At 28.0% G+C, this 18,938-nt stretch overlaps 1 protein-coding gene across 1 annotated transcript in view; it reads right to left on the reverse strand.

The window, feature by feature from the left end:
• Nucleotides 1–276: 276 nt before the first annotated feature.
• LOC111631886 (NF-X1-type zinc finger protein NFXL1-like) overlaps nt 277–18,938 on the reverse strand; it is a 64,627-nt gene continuing 45,965 nt past the window's right edge. The window contains exons 12-16 of the mRNA XM_023376222.1: nt 13,514–13,676; nt 9,109–9,219; nt 8,683–8,814; nt 3,468–3,704; nt 277–1,391 (exon numbers count right to left, since the gene is read on the reverse strand). Coding sequence (XP_023231990.1) covers nt 963–1,391; nt 3,468–3,704; nt 8,683–8,814; nt 9,109–9,219; nt 13,514–13,676 — 1,072 coding nt within the window. The 3' untranslated portion in view covers nt 277–962. The remainder of the gene's footprint in view (nt 1,392–3,467; nt 3,705–8,682; nt 8,815–9,108; nt 9,220–13,513; nt 13,677–18,938) is intronic.

The raw sequence follows: 18,938 nt of genomic DNA on the forward strand, positions 1-18,938 counted from the left end.
ATCTATAAATATTTACTACTATAGTAAAATCAAACAAAAGATATAATTATTTTGTTTGTATAGTAATATTGTCAAATAACAATGAATATATTGTGATAATTTGCACTAAAAAAAAAAATAATAAAAAAGCAAAGTTTTCATTTTAAAGTATATTCTTGTATGCTATTTTCAGTAAATAATACTAGATAAAATAATTATTCATATTTTTATGCATATAAAAAAATAAATCATGTGTGTTTAAAATAATAGTAAAAGCTATTATTTTGTCAATAATATAAATATTTTAAAAACTGATTTTTAATTAAAAAATGCTCCTATAGAAATTATTTGCATTATAAGATTATTTGCAATAAGATTGTTTTCAAAGAAATTAAATTTCTAATTCCTTTCCTTATACATTTGAAACTATTTTTTTCTAACAATTATACAATTAACTGATCTTTTTATTTTTTTAAATAATAAATTCCTCAAATTTGAATTATAGTAAAAAATGTAATATGGATTTTTCACAGAATTAAAAATTGTTTAAAATAAATATTCAGATTTGATTGATTACTTGATTTATAGATAACATGAATATCAATATTTGTTATATTATATCACATACAAAATATCTTTCTCTACAGCAGATATTTAAGTTATTGGATTATATATGAAAGATACTTATTCTCCTATGGTGCATGATTTAAAAATTGTTTATATACATTATAAAGTAAAATATGTTGATTAGTAGAGTATATTTTTTTTGAAAAACAAATTTTTTGTTTTATTTTTAAAACTGTATTTGATTTAAAATGATAACATATCACTTTTTAAATAATAAGATAAATTGAAATTTAAAATTTATTGTTCCATTAATGTTACCTTATTTTCAAACTATATTTTTGTAAATTTCCTTTTAAAACTTAACATAATTAAATTTTAATTGAGTTTTATATCTATGTTTTTCCTTAGTGCTATTTTTAGTTAGAAAATTTTATAACATGAGTTATAAATACACTAATTGCTACTCCACCTAAAACTATAACTATTTTCTTCCAATGATTTTTCCACCAAGGAACTTTGTCTTCTATTTCTTTTACTTTCTTTGGTCTTCTTTTCTTTCCCTCCATTTTCCGTTTAAATTCTTCTAATTCCTCTTGTTGTTTTTTCTCTTCCTCTTCTTTTCTTCTCTTTTCCTCTTCTAGTAATGCTGCCCTTTCCTTTTCCAGTAATTCCTTACATACTTCATCACATTCAATTGTGATATTATTAGATGTAACCACATTACATAAATATTCACGTTTGATTCGTTTGCAAGAACATCGAACAGTGACTTTCTTCTTGCATACTTCATTTGGTGGGCACTCATTGGGATGACAAGTTTGAGGACAGCGATGACCACATGACAACTATGGGTAAATAGGAAAATAAAATTATTTTTGAACACTCATATATTGTTTAAGTTTCATTGCAAATTATTTCTATTTTATTATAATACTTTAAAATTAAAATCATAACATTATAAAGATATAATTTGCTAACAATTTTCCCAATAAGAGAATTCTATTCATATTTTTGCAAACTATTTACTTTTTCTAACTAACTTTCACATATTTTCAAATGAATTTAATATATTTTTGTTTGCATATTACTAATTATCATTTGTTTGCATGGTTAATAAATAATACTAACTGAAGCTAAATTCAATTTATCTTGGCTATTTTAAGCTGCCAAATTGTCACCATTTCATATAAAAACTACAAGAATTTGCATGATAGCATAGATAAAAATTTTATCATAAGATGATCTGTGATGTAATCCTTACAATATTGCAAATCTCAGTCATAAAGACTGGTTTTTATGTTTAAGAATAGAAAAATGTCAACAATTTTGTTTCTAGAAAGGAATCACTGTCTTTCTTAGAAAATCTTAACTGACAAACAAAAAAGTATTTTATCATACCACTTCCAATGTAGCCTAGATGTATGTTAAACAGAATCAAAGTCATACTTATTTATGTTTGAATGAATTGTACAACTTTTAAAAAATATATACATTGAAGAATACTAAAATGTCTCCACATGTCTATCTTGTCCCATCACCAGTGAATGTTTTTTTTAACTGTAGTATAAATTACATGACTAGATTAAACTTGTAATAAACATCAGCACTTCTTGTTAAAATAGTCTATATAAAATGATTCCTTTTTATTTCTCTCTGTCTTAAGAAAGTTTTAAATTATTATAAAAATTAAATATCAGTATATAAATAATTGTGAAAATTTTAACTGCAAAATAAAACTCAACCTAAATAAGTATGATCTAAAATCAATATTTAATCAAATTAATACTGCAATTTCATATAAATCATGACAGCATAATAATGAAAAACTTGATATTTTAATTTGAGAATATTTTTGAAATGTTACATAAACAAGGATTAACATAAATTAAAACCAGTTTAAGAAATATATTAAAATTTGAGAGATACATTCTTTATATACACAAATTATTAGCCTAACAACTTGTAAGGTTATTTCATTGAGATAAATTAATAATTAACCTAAATAAAATGATATTAAAGGAATTTTTTAATGAAAATTTTTATTCTTGTTTCTTCTAATTCTATGTCACAACTTGGTGCATTTATCGACACTTGACAAATAATTTCATCATCCACTTTTAATTCATACAGATACGCATTTCAGGCTTTTGCCCCTCTTCAGTCTATTACATTGATAGGTTGTGACTTGTGTATACAGTATCAGTCAGGCACCTTCCGTACTTCCCACTCCCCTCCCCTCCCCTCTTCTCCCAACTTGACGGCCTCCCCCACATGCCTCGTAACTTGTAATGTGTCACTTCCCGGAGTGCTGCACACAGCCTCACCTGCGACTGTATAAACATTCTATTTTAATAATTGTAGCCAGTTTTTATGAATATCAATGCTTAGGTTCTTGTTAATATTATTTTTGTCTGTAGTAATTTCATAGCTTTCCTTGAATTTTCTTTTGTACCAATTTTTTTCTTGAGTGAATCTTTTTTCCTTGAGCCAAGTCGTGACATAGAATTAGAAGAAACAAGAAGACGACACGGTTTCGACAAATAAGAAAATTTTTATGTAGAATATGACTAAAAATATTTTTACAAAAAGTGTGATTTAAAATACTGTACATAGAAAAACAGAATACAGATAAACTTCTATAAACATCATATAATGAGCAACATTTCTTTCTAGATACAGAATCTGGAAAAAAGTCTTATTGCAATCTTTTGACTTCTTTCATTATTGGTTGGTCAAATGTGTAAGATTATTATTATTTTTACCTTGCAAGAATATACATGCTATTTTAATTATTACACATAAAAATCCATTTATTGCCATGTATTATAAGATCACATTATTTAAAAATTCTGTAAAGGCTGCATAAATTACAATCACACTATATTTATAGACAACAAATAATAAACTTAACATAAACTTACCTCTTTGGGGCATCTATTTTGACATGATAACATTTCCATTTTTCTTTGGTCATTAGCACTAGTCCATTCAAAACAAACAATATATAAAAAGTTCAGTTGACAATGGCAACGAAGTCGAAGATGTTGATTACAAATTGAACAGGGACTAGGATGACAAGGTTTTTTACAAGGGTGGGTACAGCCATCAGGTCTTGGTAACATGCAAGGCTCTTCACATGTTTGGCAACTATCTCCAGCCTATGTAATTTGATATTCATTATTAAACTCTTATTATTGCTTAGTATGTATATTATAATAATATATAAAATTATTTTGAAATGTAAACAAATTTATTGAACTGATTAAAAATTAGGATATTTTATTCATTATCATAAAATTTTGTTTGGCATGCACTTTTTATCATCTTGCAATCATTCAGTTTATTAAGAGTATTATAATCTTGTTATTAAAAATTTTTGAAAGTGTTCATTCATCATATGTGAATTCTTACAAGTATTTCTATAACAAATTATTAAAAAAATTAGAAAGGTAAAAAGTTAAATAAATGTCAAGTTATGGCTTAACTGCAGAAATCTTAAAGAAAATTATTTTTTGTCACCTAATCTTCAACACAATATTTTAGGAAAAAAACCATTTTAAATAAAATTTAAAAAGGTTTGTAATTCAATGGAATTGCTTTTTTAAAATTTTGAATATATAAAAATTTTACTAATTATAAATTTAGCTGAATATTTACACAATTTTGAATATGAATGAATGAAATTTATTCCACTTGTAACATGTAGTGATTCAAAGAAATGATTAAATTTACAGAGCAATCAAACAATATTACATGCCAAAATTCAGTACAGGTAACCCCCGTATAACACGGTACTTCTATAGCACGGATTCGCTCTAACACGGTTCAAGAATTGGTACCATCCCCCGTATAACACGGTACTTTTATAGCACGGATTCACTCTGACACGGTTCAAGAATTGGGTAAAACCCTCGTACAACATGAAATGTAATAAATTTTTACATACTTAAGTAATAATAGTTCACGAAAATTATTATTTTCGTGAACTATTATTACTTAAGTATGTAAATTTTCTTTTCTCGCCTTCTGTCGATACACGTGGTCCTTCTCGAAACTTGTTTCAATGTTGCCAGATTGCGATGCTTCTGCTTCTGATGTTGCCGAATGTTTTTCCCTTATTCCATACTTTCTTTATTCTTCATAAGTGCTTAGCACCATATAAGGAAATTTATAAAGACCTTTTAACTAGAAGCAAGCAATCTAAAATTACATACTTTTTGCAAAAGGTAAAGCATGGATCTGAATATAATGCAGAAAAATGCTTAGAGGATAAGGATAACTTGCCAAAAAGAAAATGCTCTCGGTTAATTAATAGTGTTTTTAGTGATGACGAAGAAAACATTGTTTAATTTATATTAATATGTATCACTTAAAAAAATTTTAATGAAGATATTTATCTTAATTATGAAAATATACTAGCATGTTTTTTAATTTTTGGAACCTAACCCTCTTTTTCGCATTAGTTCTTTGTTTCGGATAACACGGATTCGCATAACACGGCAATTTTTTGGAACGTAACTACCGTGTTATACGGGGGTTACCTGTACTTAAAGCTGCCACTCAATTCAATAAGAGCTTCTACACATAGCATTGAATCAAACAGGTTTTGAATGTCTACCTCAGGAATAGCATTCTAGATTGCTTCTGTCGGAACCAAAAGTTCATCTGTATTGGCTGCAGGGTGAGTGTCACCAGCAAGTTTCCAACCAATGAAATCCCAGACATGTTCAATGGGCAACATGTAAGGTGAATGGGCAGGCCAAGAAGGAAGTGGTATTTGTCATGCTGAGAAGTCATCTAAAACATTCCTAGTAACATATCTGTCCACATGTTGCTAGGAATGTTTTAGACTTCTCAGTATTCCAGATTCCTAGAGCAGTATTTCAACAGGACAGGCATTATCCTGTTGAAATACAGTTCCAGGAATGCATTGAAGAAAGGGTATGACTTTGGGCTCCACAACTTCCTTAATGTAGCAGATGCTGTTGAGAGTACTTGCAATTCTGAGCAGCCACGATTGCCCATGATATCCAATAGTGCCCCAGACCATCAAGCTTTACGATTGCCAAGTATGATGCTAGATAATGTGGAAGATGGTATTCACAGTGTCTAATACACACTTGGCCATTGTTGTACTCCAAACTGAAGCAGGATTCATCAGAAAAGATGATTAGTTGCTAATTGGCATGCCAGTGGCTGTGTTGATGAGCCCAATGTAGCTACAGATGTCAATGGTTTTGCATCAGAGAAATCCTGCACAAAGGAATACCTGCTTGCAATCCATGGTAGAGAAGACATCGGCGAACTGTGGATGCAGACAATGGCATACCTGTAGAAGTGCTTCAATGTTGTACCAACTGTCAAGATGAAGCTGTATGGTCTGTAATTGTCATGAGAATGAGGTATTTGTCATTCCATTTTGACATAACATTTCATTATCCACCACCAGATCTGCAATTCTGGTACTCTTCAGCCCACTGCTTCCACACTTGCATCACTATCATGGCATTATGCCTCACACAAACTGCAATTTTACAATAAAAAAATCCTCCTTCATGCAGACTGATCATTCACCCCTGCCCAAGCTCTGTAACCTACTCATATGACACCCTTTGTTGTCAACGAGGCATGGAGACTTCTCATGAAATTTTTACCACTGGCAAGCAATGATACATTACTTCCAACTTTTCGTTACTGCCCTCTATTTATACAGCTAACACAACTGTTCAGAGGTCCAAGCATATTCTATCACGCTGATATTCTGAATATTTGCATGCCCTATTCTGTTTTTCATTTTCTGTATGTTTCAGTTTATTTGCATGATTCCTTTAAATAGGTAATAGTACTTTTTGAGGCTTGCCTGTATGAAGGACCAATGTGAAATGGCCTGAGTTAAATTTTTTATTTATAGAATATTTATAAAATTTATTTTTCCACAAAAAATTACAATTTTAGAAAGAACATGGGGAGATATGGTGTTGCAATTTTTACAAACATGAGTGTATGATTTATTTATATTAAACTAAATTTTATAAATGATGTATTAATATATTTCATATGTTTTTACTTTAAATTTTATTATTATATTTCTGATTTACATAAAATAAAAATCCATTAACATAATCCTAATGATTATGAAGAATGTTCCAATGCCTTTTATTAACTTTAACTCATATTAATGGTAATTTTTGTGTGCATAAAATGTATAAGCACATAACAATAACATATTTTGTTTTTATATTAAGTGTTAAGTAGAAAGTTTCAGAGTTTACTTATTTACAAAATATATGACAAGTCAAAAGGCCCGACGCAGGCATCGTGGCATACTAAATTACAAATAAAAATAATATACTGAACATTATACTGTAAAAATATAAAATAATTTTTATTGTTAATTTAATTTAAATAATTGCTAGGGGCACCCCTAGTAGCCGTTTTTGGCATGCTGCCATTTTTTCAGCTATGACAAGTCAAAAGGCCTGACGCAGGCATCGTGGCATACTAAATTACAAATAAAAATAATATACTGAACATTATACTGTAAAAATATAAAATAATTTTTATTGTTAATTTAATTTAAATAATTGCTAGGGGCACCCCTAGTAGCCGTTTTTGGCATGCTGCCATTTTTTCAGCTTTATATAATTGAAAGGCTCGATACAAGCATCAGGGCATACTAAATTATAAAATAAAAATAATAATATACTGAATTTATTGTTAATTTAAATAATAGCTAAGGGAACCCCTAGTGGCCATTTTTGGCATACTGTGACAGAAAATGCCCATTTTTTTCAGCTTTATATAGTAGATAATATCTTGCCTCATATTATTTTTGATTTTTATAGTACAAAAAATATTTATAAAGAATTGAATCACATTCTAATTTTAAATATGAATAAATATCATTTTCAAATTAGAATAATTTTTTCATTAGTAAAATTACTTAAATCACTAATTTCCTTCTTTTTAATGAAAAAAAATTACAGATTTATTTAATTTAAAACATCAACCTGTTCTTTAACATTTTGTAAAACTTTCAAAGCATATGAAGTCCTCATATAAAAATACTACTTATATGAAAATAAATATTTTAAACAGCAAACCATCCATTTTTGCTTGGCAGCAATTCAAGCATCTTTAAGCTTACAAAGATATGAATGCTTTTAAAGGGTACGTTCGTAAAGTTGAACGAGTTAAATGAGAATAACATCATCATTATTCTTTTTTCATTAGACTTTTCAAATGATTTGTTTGTAACTAAATGGCTGTTTCTAAAATTGAAGATATGAATGTTGCTAGTATAGCCTTATCCGAAATATTTTTCTTAGATTGCTTCAGGTGGACAGTTATTTCTATCATTTCACCTTTTAATTCAGTTTAAACTCTCGAATAGACTTAGAAACATTGATATCGCCAGCTGCCATTTTCTTAACGAAGTGAACTAACTCTTTCCTTCATGAACTTAGAGTTTTGTTTGAAACGTCATCACCGTAGAGCATGCGCACTGAGCGAGACTACTACTATTCGAATGATTCGTTACTAACACATTTAACTCGTTTGACTTTACAAACGTACCCAAAGTTATCCCAGAAACTACAAGGTGTAATTACAAAGTTTAATGACTTGTACCACAGAGAGCATTAGAATCAACATCAGAAATTTTGTTGTGATGGGGAGGCATTGCCAACTTCCTGCTATAAACTGCTTGCGTTTTGTATTAATTTAACAATTAGTATTCAAGTAGCAGTTGAATAACAGCTATGTAGTTTTTGTGATTTTTGGTTTTAAATATGTTTGATATAATAATCTACATTAAATTTTGTTGGAAATTTGAAAAAAAGCAGTGCAGAAACATTTAAAATGTTGCAAACACCAAATTGAGGATACTATCATATCTTGTTCAAAGGTATATAAATGGTATAGAAAATTTAAAAATGGCAAATATCAACCAAAGAAAATCCAAGGCCAGGAAGATCTATAACTCCTTAATAAAGGCTTTATTTGTAAAATGTTACTAAACATTTTTAGTTTTTCTTATGGAATCTATCATATAAGTTCGTAATAGGAATTTCAAAACACCCTGTATATTCAGAAGTATATTAAAAACATTTAATATAATGTTGCATTAGAACTAACCTCGTATGAACTTTTAGGATTTTCCACTTTATGACATTCTTGCAAACAAGTATGGTTACTACATGTCAATAAACGTCCACACTTTCTACCACAAGACCAAGGACGAACTTCAGAACATGGAAAATTGTGTGTCTGCAGAAATGAATATTTAAATTTCTTTATTGTATACAAAATTATATAATTTAGATTATTGAATTCTACCTATAAAATAATATTTAATGATTTTTTAAATTATCAATAGTTTAATGAAACTAAATTTGATTCAAAAATTTCATTACTGTTACTGTACTGCTATTAAATTTTTTCTAATTATATATGATTATTATATATTAATATATAAGATGTTGCTAGATAATTAATAGATTTAAGAAAACTTTTTGAAAAATTATATTCATGTATAAAATACAAAATTAAGTATTTACAAACCTCATGACCTCCTAAACATGTAACTGGAATAGGAACCATACAAGGAGGACAAGGTTGATCTTGGATTTCTGTATAGGGCATTGGAGCTGGTTCCCAAGGACCAGCTCTTTTCTATATAGAAAATTTCATAAATTTATTATAATAGATAATTAATTTAAAGTTTATTACACACACATTTATATATATTATAATTAAAACTTATTGTTCTGCTATTTTTTTAGAAAAATTATCAGAATTTAAAAAAAATTATATATTCTAATATTCAAATAAATCAGGGATGGGCAACCTTCTTCTATGTAAGGGCCTCATTTCAAAACTTTTGAACTGATGCGAAGGCCTCATTTGAACTGATGCGAGGGCCTCATTTCAAAACTTTTGAACTGATACAAGAGAAAAGAGGAAAAAAAAAAAGTCATTAAATCACAATTATTTATTTATATATAATTATAAATTAGCATAGTTATACTTAATTTAGCTTCTGGAATTGATGTTAACATATCGGAAATATTTGGTTAAATATTAGTTACTGCTAGTTTTAAATTAGTTTTGATGCATCTGTTAGCCAGTTTCTTGTTTTAATTTTTACTAAATTCATTGTGGAAAAACTATTCACTTACATAAGTTGTATAAAATAACATTTGAATTTTTTCTGCATACTTCCTTAAGCTAAGAAATTATATATTTATTCATATTTTATGCAACACAGGCTGCAAAAAATATTACTGCGGGTTGCATGCAGCCCATCCCTGAAATAGATGATGATAAAATAATACTAAGTTATATATAAAAAAAATTGTTACAGAAGTTAAAAATCACACAAAATATGCAATTAAAGTTCTCTCTATAATCCAAATCTTTAACATTGTTGGTGTAATAATTGACTAAATAAAAATTAGCTCCAAGGAAGATATCTGATCATTTTTTCCTCATCAATATCTGCTGTTAAATAAGTTACAAATAATTTATTATATTGCAAAATAACTTGTTCTAAGTTTGTTCTATTATGAAAATAATATTTCATATAAAATATTTTTGATACCTTATGTTATTTTTATATTTAAATTAACAAAATAAATCATTTTCTTAGTGATAAATTACTCAACTTAATCAAGATCAATTAGTTGTTAAAGCTTTAAATAGTACAGAGATGTACTCATAATTGTAATAAAATGTTTTTTTAAGACATTTTATTATGTTTAGATCATTAGTATAATTTAAATAAAGAACAGCACTTAAATCAATTCAAATTACATATCAGAACATGTATTCAACTATTTGTTGTGCACCACAGTATGGAATATGATTTTCCATTGAAATACAAAATTTTTATTATTTATATTATGTTAGACTCATGTGAAACTTAATATTATAGCTAAGTTTGAGAAATTTGAAACATGTATTAAACAAGTCCACAAGTTTCATTTATGTTTATAGAATCTTATAAAAAAAACAAGTCAACTATAAAAAAAATAAAACAATTTTTGTCCTCAAGTATAAAATACATTTATAAAGTTATACAAAACAAACTATCATAATTTTATGTGGACGATCCATGGCTGTAAGTCTCAAAACACTAGCCAGCATATAGTTTACAAAATATAATCTTAAAAATTCCATTTTTAGTTTTTTTCTATTAGTTCATTCTAGATGTGATTATAAATATGTGAAATGGAAAGGTCTTAATCTAAAATATTTTGGTCTTAACTTGTAAAAATTAGAGTTTTTATAATTTTTTAAAATCTGTTATCATGGATCAATCATAATACTATTAATTTTTCTGTTCAATATATTTTTATTTTTGTTCTGTGCTATAATTATTTGTAAATTTTGCTAGACCCTAATAGTAATCTTTCTCATCTTTTATACAATGCAACTGAATGCCATTGCAACCTTTTAACTTCCTCAACATAGAGATTAGCAATTCTTTCAATAGTCTGACATAAATTATTGTTATACTCAATTCTGGTCTTAAAATATATAGGATTTCTGTGCAAACTGGAAATACTGAATAGCATTGTAAAAAACAACACTGTAATTTATAATAAATAATTATTTGTAACATTAAAAATTGCAGCCTGGCATTGTGACAATCATATTTTTTATTTATTTAATTTAAAATATATGCTCTTCACCTCAAATTAGTGGTGTCTTGCTCACATACATTATACTTTCCATATCTGTCATCTATCTAACTCTGCTCAGGAGAAAATTTTTGAATTGAAATAACATGACTTCCAGTTCTAACTACTTTGTACATAGTTAATTGGGGCTTTCTTGCCCCCTAAGTTTTCCATATCTGGTCTTGATTTTCATCTATCTAACTCTGTTCTCAAGATTAAGGAAGGACAGACAGACGAACATCAGTGAGAATTTATAGATCTACAATTTTGAAAATTGAAACTCAATAATAGAAAGTTATAAAGATCATTTGGATATAATCAAAACTCTTGTGTATGTAACAAATGATCTCATAAGTAATTGTTAATGATTTGAGAATTGCAAGAATTCTAATAAAAAGTTATAAGAAAATAGGAATAATTGTAGGATGAATATCATATTTCATATAGTAATTAACAAGAAATTTAAAGAATGCTCGGATCAATCTGCCAAAATATATAAAAATAGATGTAATAGCAAAAAATAATGAAAGAATTAAAAGTCTTTAATCATTCTTTATCATCATCATTGTTAACTTGGATCTACTATGGTACAGTACAATGATATTACAGTGGAACCTCGGTATACGACCTTAATCCGTTCCCAATATTTGGACTTATACCGAATAGGACGTATACCAAACCAACCTTTTCCATAAGAAGTAATGTAAAAATGATTAATCCGTTCTCATGTAAAAAAAATGGCTGGCTTTAAGCACCTCGCTTTCCTCGCTAGTTTCTGCTTGATTTTTCATGAGATCAGCATGTATCCTTTTAACTTTCTCGCAAATAATTTCTTCCGATACGCTGTCGCAGGCACACTGTTTTTCAGTTATCCAAAGCAAAAGCAATTTCTCGACATGATCTAATGTCTTCGATCTCTGTTTAGAAATTGATTTAACCCCTTTCGCAACGTTAGCAAATTTAATAATGTATTTTTCACGATTGTCGATATCGTCGTTCTCGGAATACGGAATGCAACAGTTAAATCTTGAACACGCGTGCCACCTTCATATTTCTCAACAATCTCTTTTTTCAGTTCCGTTGTGATTCTAGTCATTTCTTTATTTTTCTGTTGCCCTTTTGCAATTCATGATTAATAAAAATAATAAAATGTTACTTACAAATTAAAATCAGAAGAAATTTAAGAAAGTTATAAACCGTAGCACCGCGAACGTCTAGTCTAGTGTAGTACACCGGTAGTGCTACTTGTTCATAGATGGCGCGTATAATTGAATTAAGTCGTATACCGAACAAAAGTCGTATACCGAGCAAAATTTGTTTCGTCTAAACAAGGACGTATTCCGAATTGGACGTATTCTAAAGCAGACGTATACCGAGGTTCCACTGTAATTTCATATTTACTGATATAAAGTATGACACATACTTTAACATAGAAATAACAAACCACATACAGAAAAAAATCATACAAAAATGCTGTCACTTGTTTTTAAGAAAATCTATAACAACAGTATGGAAATTTTGAATATTGTAGTAATTTGTAGTAAGTACTTTACAAATTAATGATTTAGATTTATTTCTATAAAAATTAAATCATCAGTATTAAAGTTTAATTTGCATAATTTTTCCAAGATATTTTTCATATATTGTATGTAAATTTTATACAATACACTTTTCTTCATAACTTTCTTTTCCCATTTGCTTTTGCACAATCATCAATTTTGAAAAAATTCTGCTTTATTTTCTTTTCTTATATTGAGAAATTTGTGATACTTTATTTTGAATATATCATTGATTTTTCAAATGGCATGTTATTCATATTTAAAGGAATGAAATTCCTCAAAACCATTAAAAATGATTTTTTTTAGTCAATTTCTAAAACTAAATTTCTTGATACATTAACTATCATTAAATGCATAATATATCACATTTACAAAACTAATAATAATCAATTTAAAAAAATTAATTGCAAACTTTTAATTTTATCTATAATTCATTCTATATATTTCTTAAAAATTTATTTTAATAAAATTTAAATACTATTAATTATTGATTAGACAAATCTGTCCAAGGCAATGATTTTAATCATAATTTTTTAAAATAATCACATTTTTCTGAATAAATAAACAAAATGTTTAATGATTTGCATCTTATTTTATCTTATTAAATAACAAAAAATTTTATTTATGTAAATGAATTTATTATTCAAAATCTTTAATATGTTGTTGTTTTCTATTAATCTATTTTAAGAAAATGTAAATATTTTAAGTTTATAAAAATTAACTTACTTGTGAAGGAGTTACTAATGTCAACACTGCCATATGACATCTAGAATTACAAATATGTTTACAAGGTTCCAAAACCTTGTTGCAAATCTGTGTACATTGAGGGCAATTACCAAAATGACATCTATGAGGATCACGAGTTTCATGGTTACAAGCAGGAGGCACTCTAATAATAAATTTTTTAAATTAAAAACTTTATTTTATAAGTTGACAAACAACTTTATCAGATAGTACAAATTATTAATAGCAATATATAAATTTCAAAAATTATTAAATGTGAAAAACAACCATCTAATCTGTGAACTGTTTAAAAATGATTATATATTTCATTGAAAATGCAGCAAAAATGAATACTAATATATAAATATGTTAATGAAAACTCAAATTATTGATATTACATCAGTTTTTATTTAACTAAAGATAAAATTCTTGAAAGTTTCTTAAAACAGAAAAATGAGTGTTATTTTCTTAACCATCAAAGTGACAGTTTAACTTTTTAAAAAACATACATATACCTATAAAATTGCTTAACTTTTAAATTTAAAACTTTTTAATAATTATATAAAATGATAGAATTAGAAATTTCAATTCTTCCAATGTAGAAAACAGAAAAACTGTCAATTTGATAGCTTTGTCTGTTCTAAAATTAATTTAGATTCTTTTATTCCAGTAATTTTTAACAATGAAAGGGTATCAAGAAAAAAGACTTCAATTTACATGACAATTTAAATGGCATAATTTTTAACTTACATAATCTACATAAACAATGAATAAATAAAATTACATAAATTAAAATTAACAATTGAATGGACAAATTGGAATATATTCCCAAATTAGTTATATTTATACACAGGGAAGTTATAATTATGTTTAATTATAACTTCCCTGTGTATAAGAAGATACTTGTTCTGTGTAGAAAGAACTAATGGCTTAAAAGCATCCAAATTTACATACTTTCCTGACCAAGGAATTTCAATTTTATAAATAAAAAAATTTAGTTCCAAAACTTCCTGATACAGGAAATTTGGTGCTAATGTTTTTGCAATTTACACATTAAGCATATTGCCAAAGAAATTCAGGCAATACAGAGAAATTAAGATGTAAAATGTAATGATTTTATTGCAATTTAGTGTGGTAATTACAGATTCTGAGTTGTAATTCTCTTTAGGTTATGTCACATATGGTAATTTTACATGTCAAATTGCACACATGATAATGTTCAAGTAAGTGATATATCAGATTAACAATTCTACTGTATGAGCCTTCCATCTCACTGTTCTAAAGTATACATTTAATGAAAAATGTACTTGATGGTGAAACTTATCTGACTTAGGTACAGTTGTCTCAAATATCTTTTAAGAGAGCTAAATTAAGAACATCACCCTAATAAACAAGGCTCTTCAATTATGCCTATAACCAAAAATCACAAGAGAGTTCAAGTTTGGTAATTGTGGGGACCATACTATTGGAAATGATCAGATAATCACTCTTTCATCTAAGTGCTGAGGCACTCTAATATAACCTTTGCATACTGATACTAATATGATGGGTGATCATCTTGCTGTATATTATGGTATTGAACAACTTTGTCGCTGTGTAGGGGTAATAAAGTTTTGATGTATGTCTCCATACCTAATAGCATTGACAGAACATATCAATGACCTAGATGCACTGTTATCTTCAAAAAATACAGTCCAATGATAAGAATGCTGTGGATCCATACCAAACTGTTTTTTGATTGATACAAAGGAATTTGTTGGAAATGGAAAAGTTTTCTCCAAACTAAACAAAAGTTATAAGTGTTCACCACACCAAGAAAAATGGACTTCATCAGTCCATAGAATCTGCCAGGACATGAATCATGAATGAAATGGCATATGATTTCCACTGTATATAACCACCTAAAAGCAAATTATGGCTGTGAGAGATCCTGTAGGGATAAAACTGCAATATTCACTGCAAAATTTTCTGTAATGTAGGATAGGGCACATCCAATCGATATGATATCAAACAAGCATTACAGCTGCCTTGAGAATTCTCCATTTACTATTCCACTAAGACAGTGGAACTTCCTCTGTTTCACTGTTTCTACCTGTTTTCAATGTGAATCCAAGAAGGGATTGCAAGTTCTCATTTCCTTAAAGTAAAAAATCATTAACATTCAAAGAACCTTTTAACAAGAACTTTAAACATCAGAATTCATTGCTTCTTTTTTAATATTAAACATCAATGAGTAATGAGTGATTGGGTAATGTAAGCACCATGACCTGTTGTAAATCCATATTGAATGCACTTTGTAACTTCTATAAACACTGAAGTTGTTCCACAATCTACATAATATACAAATTGCAGCAACATTAGTGCCAAATTTCTGTTAGGAAATTTTGGAAATAAACTCCATATTTGCAAAATTGAAATCCCATGATCAGGAAAGCATGCAAATTTGGATTCATTTAAGCCATTGGTTCTTTCTACAGAACTCTAAAATAATTACACTTCAAAAATAATTAAATATCTCCAGTTTAATTATAAACACCATGTACAGTATTTTGGTACAATTATTATTTTTAATCTTCAAATAAAAAAATTTTTTGTAAATTTAGTAAGATGTAAAATAATGTAAACTTTGTGAAAATCTGATAAATTGTATAGGATATAGACATTTAAACTAGTTTTTCATTGAAACCTTATAAAACTTTAACTTATACAAGCACAAATACTATTGCATTATTTTCAATAGAACTACCATATTTCACATAAAACAAGATCATAGAAAAAATAGTTAATTGCAAAACATGTAAGTAAACTAAAATTTTGATAGTAAATATAAAAAATAAAGTGGTAAACAATTTTTACAATTTAAAACACGAGGTTTTTAAATACGCTTAGCTGTTTAAAATTTCAACAAACATTAAATAGATAGCAGTCAAATTCACAAGAAGACGAATATACGAGACGTTACTAATTTCCACAAAATGTTTATATTACAAGTAAAATGTATGTACAGTTACAAAAGTTCACAAACAACAATTACAAAACGTCAGGTGTAACAAAGTTCAAATACTTTTAATCCACCACAACAAGTCCGTCAAAAAGGACACCTTGCAACGAACTTCTTCCAACGTTAGTTACCACACAGCGAAACGAAACAATCTTCTAGGCAAGCTTAGGCAAAGTTAGAATGAACATGAGTTCCCTTGATGTGTCCTAGGCAAACTAAACTTCCCGCCTAAACTCAATCCTTTTATACGGATTGAAGCAAATGGGATTCCACCAATCAGCGCTTAGTAGTGCTACAAGACGTCCGCTTGTGGTACGATGTCTTCCAGCCAATCCACGATCGAGTTTCCAAAAGTTGTCTGATCGGCGTTCCCATGGTGACAACCGTCGTTCGTTTGAAAATATGGAAAAGCACGGAAAATCTTATGTTGGACGATTTTACCCCGACAATAGCTAATAATCATAATCTTCAGAATAATAAAATGCACTGAAACTTTCTATAAAAATGTCAACCACCTTAAATAATTATGAATGTTATATTGAAGAAAATACAGTCACCCCCCTATAACACAGTAGATACATTCTGGTTTTTATGAAATTCATTTTCTACGAGTCCTTAAATGCATGAGCCAATCACAGCCAGGCACGTATGCAGTTTACAGACTATGGCTGTTTGAAAGGTTTTCTTCCATAAAATTAACCGATTCTAGACTAATTCGACTCAACATTTCCAAAATATGTATAATTTTTTGGGAATAATCCATATAAACTATGCTATAAACAAAAAATTGTAGGATTGCTTACCAAGTTTGCATTGTTTGACAACGCCATTGCTTAAGCTTGTTTTCGTTGTGGAGCAGTGCATCGAATGGTGCTTGCGTGCTTCCTGATAAATTACTTTTTTTTTGCAAAAACTTTGCTGAACTTTGGAGACATCATTAATATAAATATAATTTTTATGGCCATGAAATAATAAATGGTTTTTAGTAGGTCCGCTGCTCGTTTAAACTCAATGGTTTGTGCAATATCTGTTATTGGTCTAGATTCGACCAATCCAGTCACGACACAAGTCGGCGATGATGTTTTACCGAATTATACGAGTTTTTGTAGCGTGTTTATATGAATATGGTCGCAATTTTTTAGCTGTCATATAGGAATCCAAACTATATGAACCTGTTTTATAAGGGAGAGTCTACTGTATATATAATTGATTGTTAAAATTTTAGTTATTGACCAAATGCTTTTATATTACTAACGGCCATCCACAAAGGGTATATATATTGAAAGAGTACATGATGTTAAGAGGTCTAATTTAAAGATATGAAGAATTCTGAAGGAATAATGAAAAGTGCTAATGCAGAATATTCAAATTTCTGATTAAAATGTTAACTTTGTTTTATTGACTATTCTAAACTTAATTCTATTAATTATACATTGAGATTTCAGGAGGAGAGGTGGACCAAAGATAAAAATTTTGTCATGGCCACTTATAAGAATTCTGAGTGGTCCTGATATTATTACATTCTTTACTTAATTACTGTAAGTAATAATTAAAACTTTCAGTTTGTATAAAAAGTGATTCAATTTCTATTGTTTAAATCAGTGTTTCCTAAAGTTTTGCATACCCTTTTTTAAATTTTTTTACCTCCTTGCAAAAAAAAAACTTTGCAGAGTACTCAAATGTAGAACTTATCACAACTTAAGTAAGAGAATTCATACAAAATATATAATTAATTGAAATATAAATACAAGTAAATAAAATAATTTGTTACTGAAGCATTTTTTCTTTATAATGATTCTTGTGTCACTTGTACAGTACATAGCAAAAATTGCTATATGTTACATGAAGATCTTTTGTGTATCCCAGGAGTACAAGTTACACTTTGAGAAAATGATTTAAATATTATGTAACTCAAGACACAGATAACATATTGTATTCAATAAATAATTTTTCTTAAAAGCTACAATTAAATTTTCATCCCATATTTTCAAAATTAGCATCAATACAAATAAACTTTACAATAAATAAAAATTGCCAGGACAAATATGACATTTATAAAAAAAATATATTTCTTTTTAACTATACATGCAAAGAAATATATTTTTCTATAAATGTCATACAGTAGAGCGTCGTTTATCCAAAAGCTGGTTATCCGAAACGTCTGTTATCTGAAAGCATTCCAGTCGGCAAATTTAAATTTTCGCTAGTGCTGTGGCGCTGCAATCTTCGGCTATTTCTCGGGCTACTCAAATATTTTACGTTTTTGATACTAAATTAACATCTGAAGTATAATTTTTTATTGTTTTTATATTTTTCAATAAATTTATTTTGTTTGTACAAAATAAAAAAATAATTTTTAACGATACAATAGTCTTCGTTAGGCTTAACATCGACGAAAATTCAACGCGAAGCGACACGCAACGGAGA

This window comes from Centruroides sculpturatus, unplaced genomic scaffold (assembly GCF_000671375.1).
Source record: "Centruroides sculpturatus isolate CEXI.00-Female unplaced genomic scaffold, Cexi_2.0 scaffold670, whole genome shotgun sequence".
NCBI lineage: Eukaryota > Metazoa > Arthropoda > Arachnida > Scorpiones > Buthidae > Centruroides > Centruroides sculpturatus.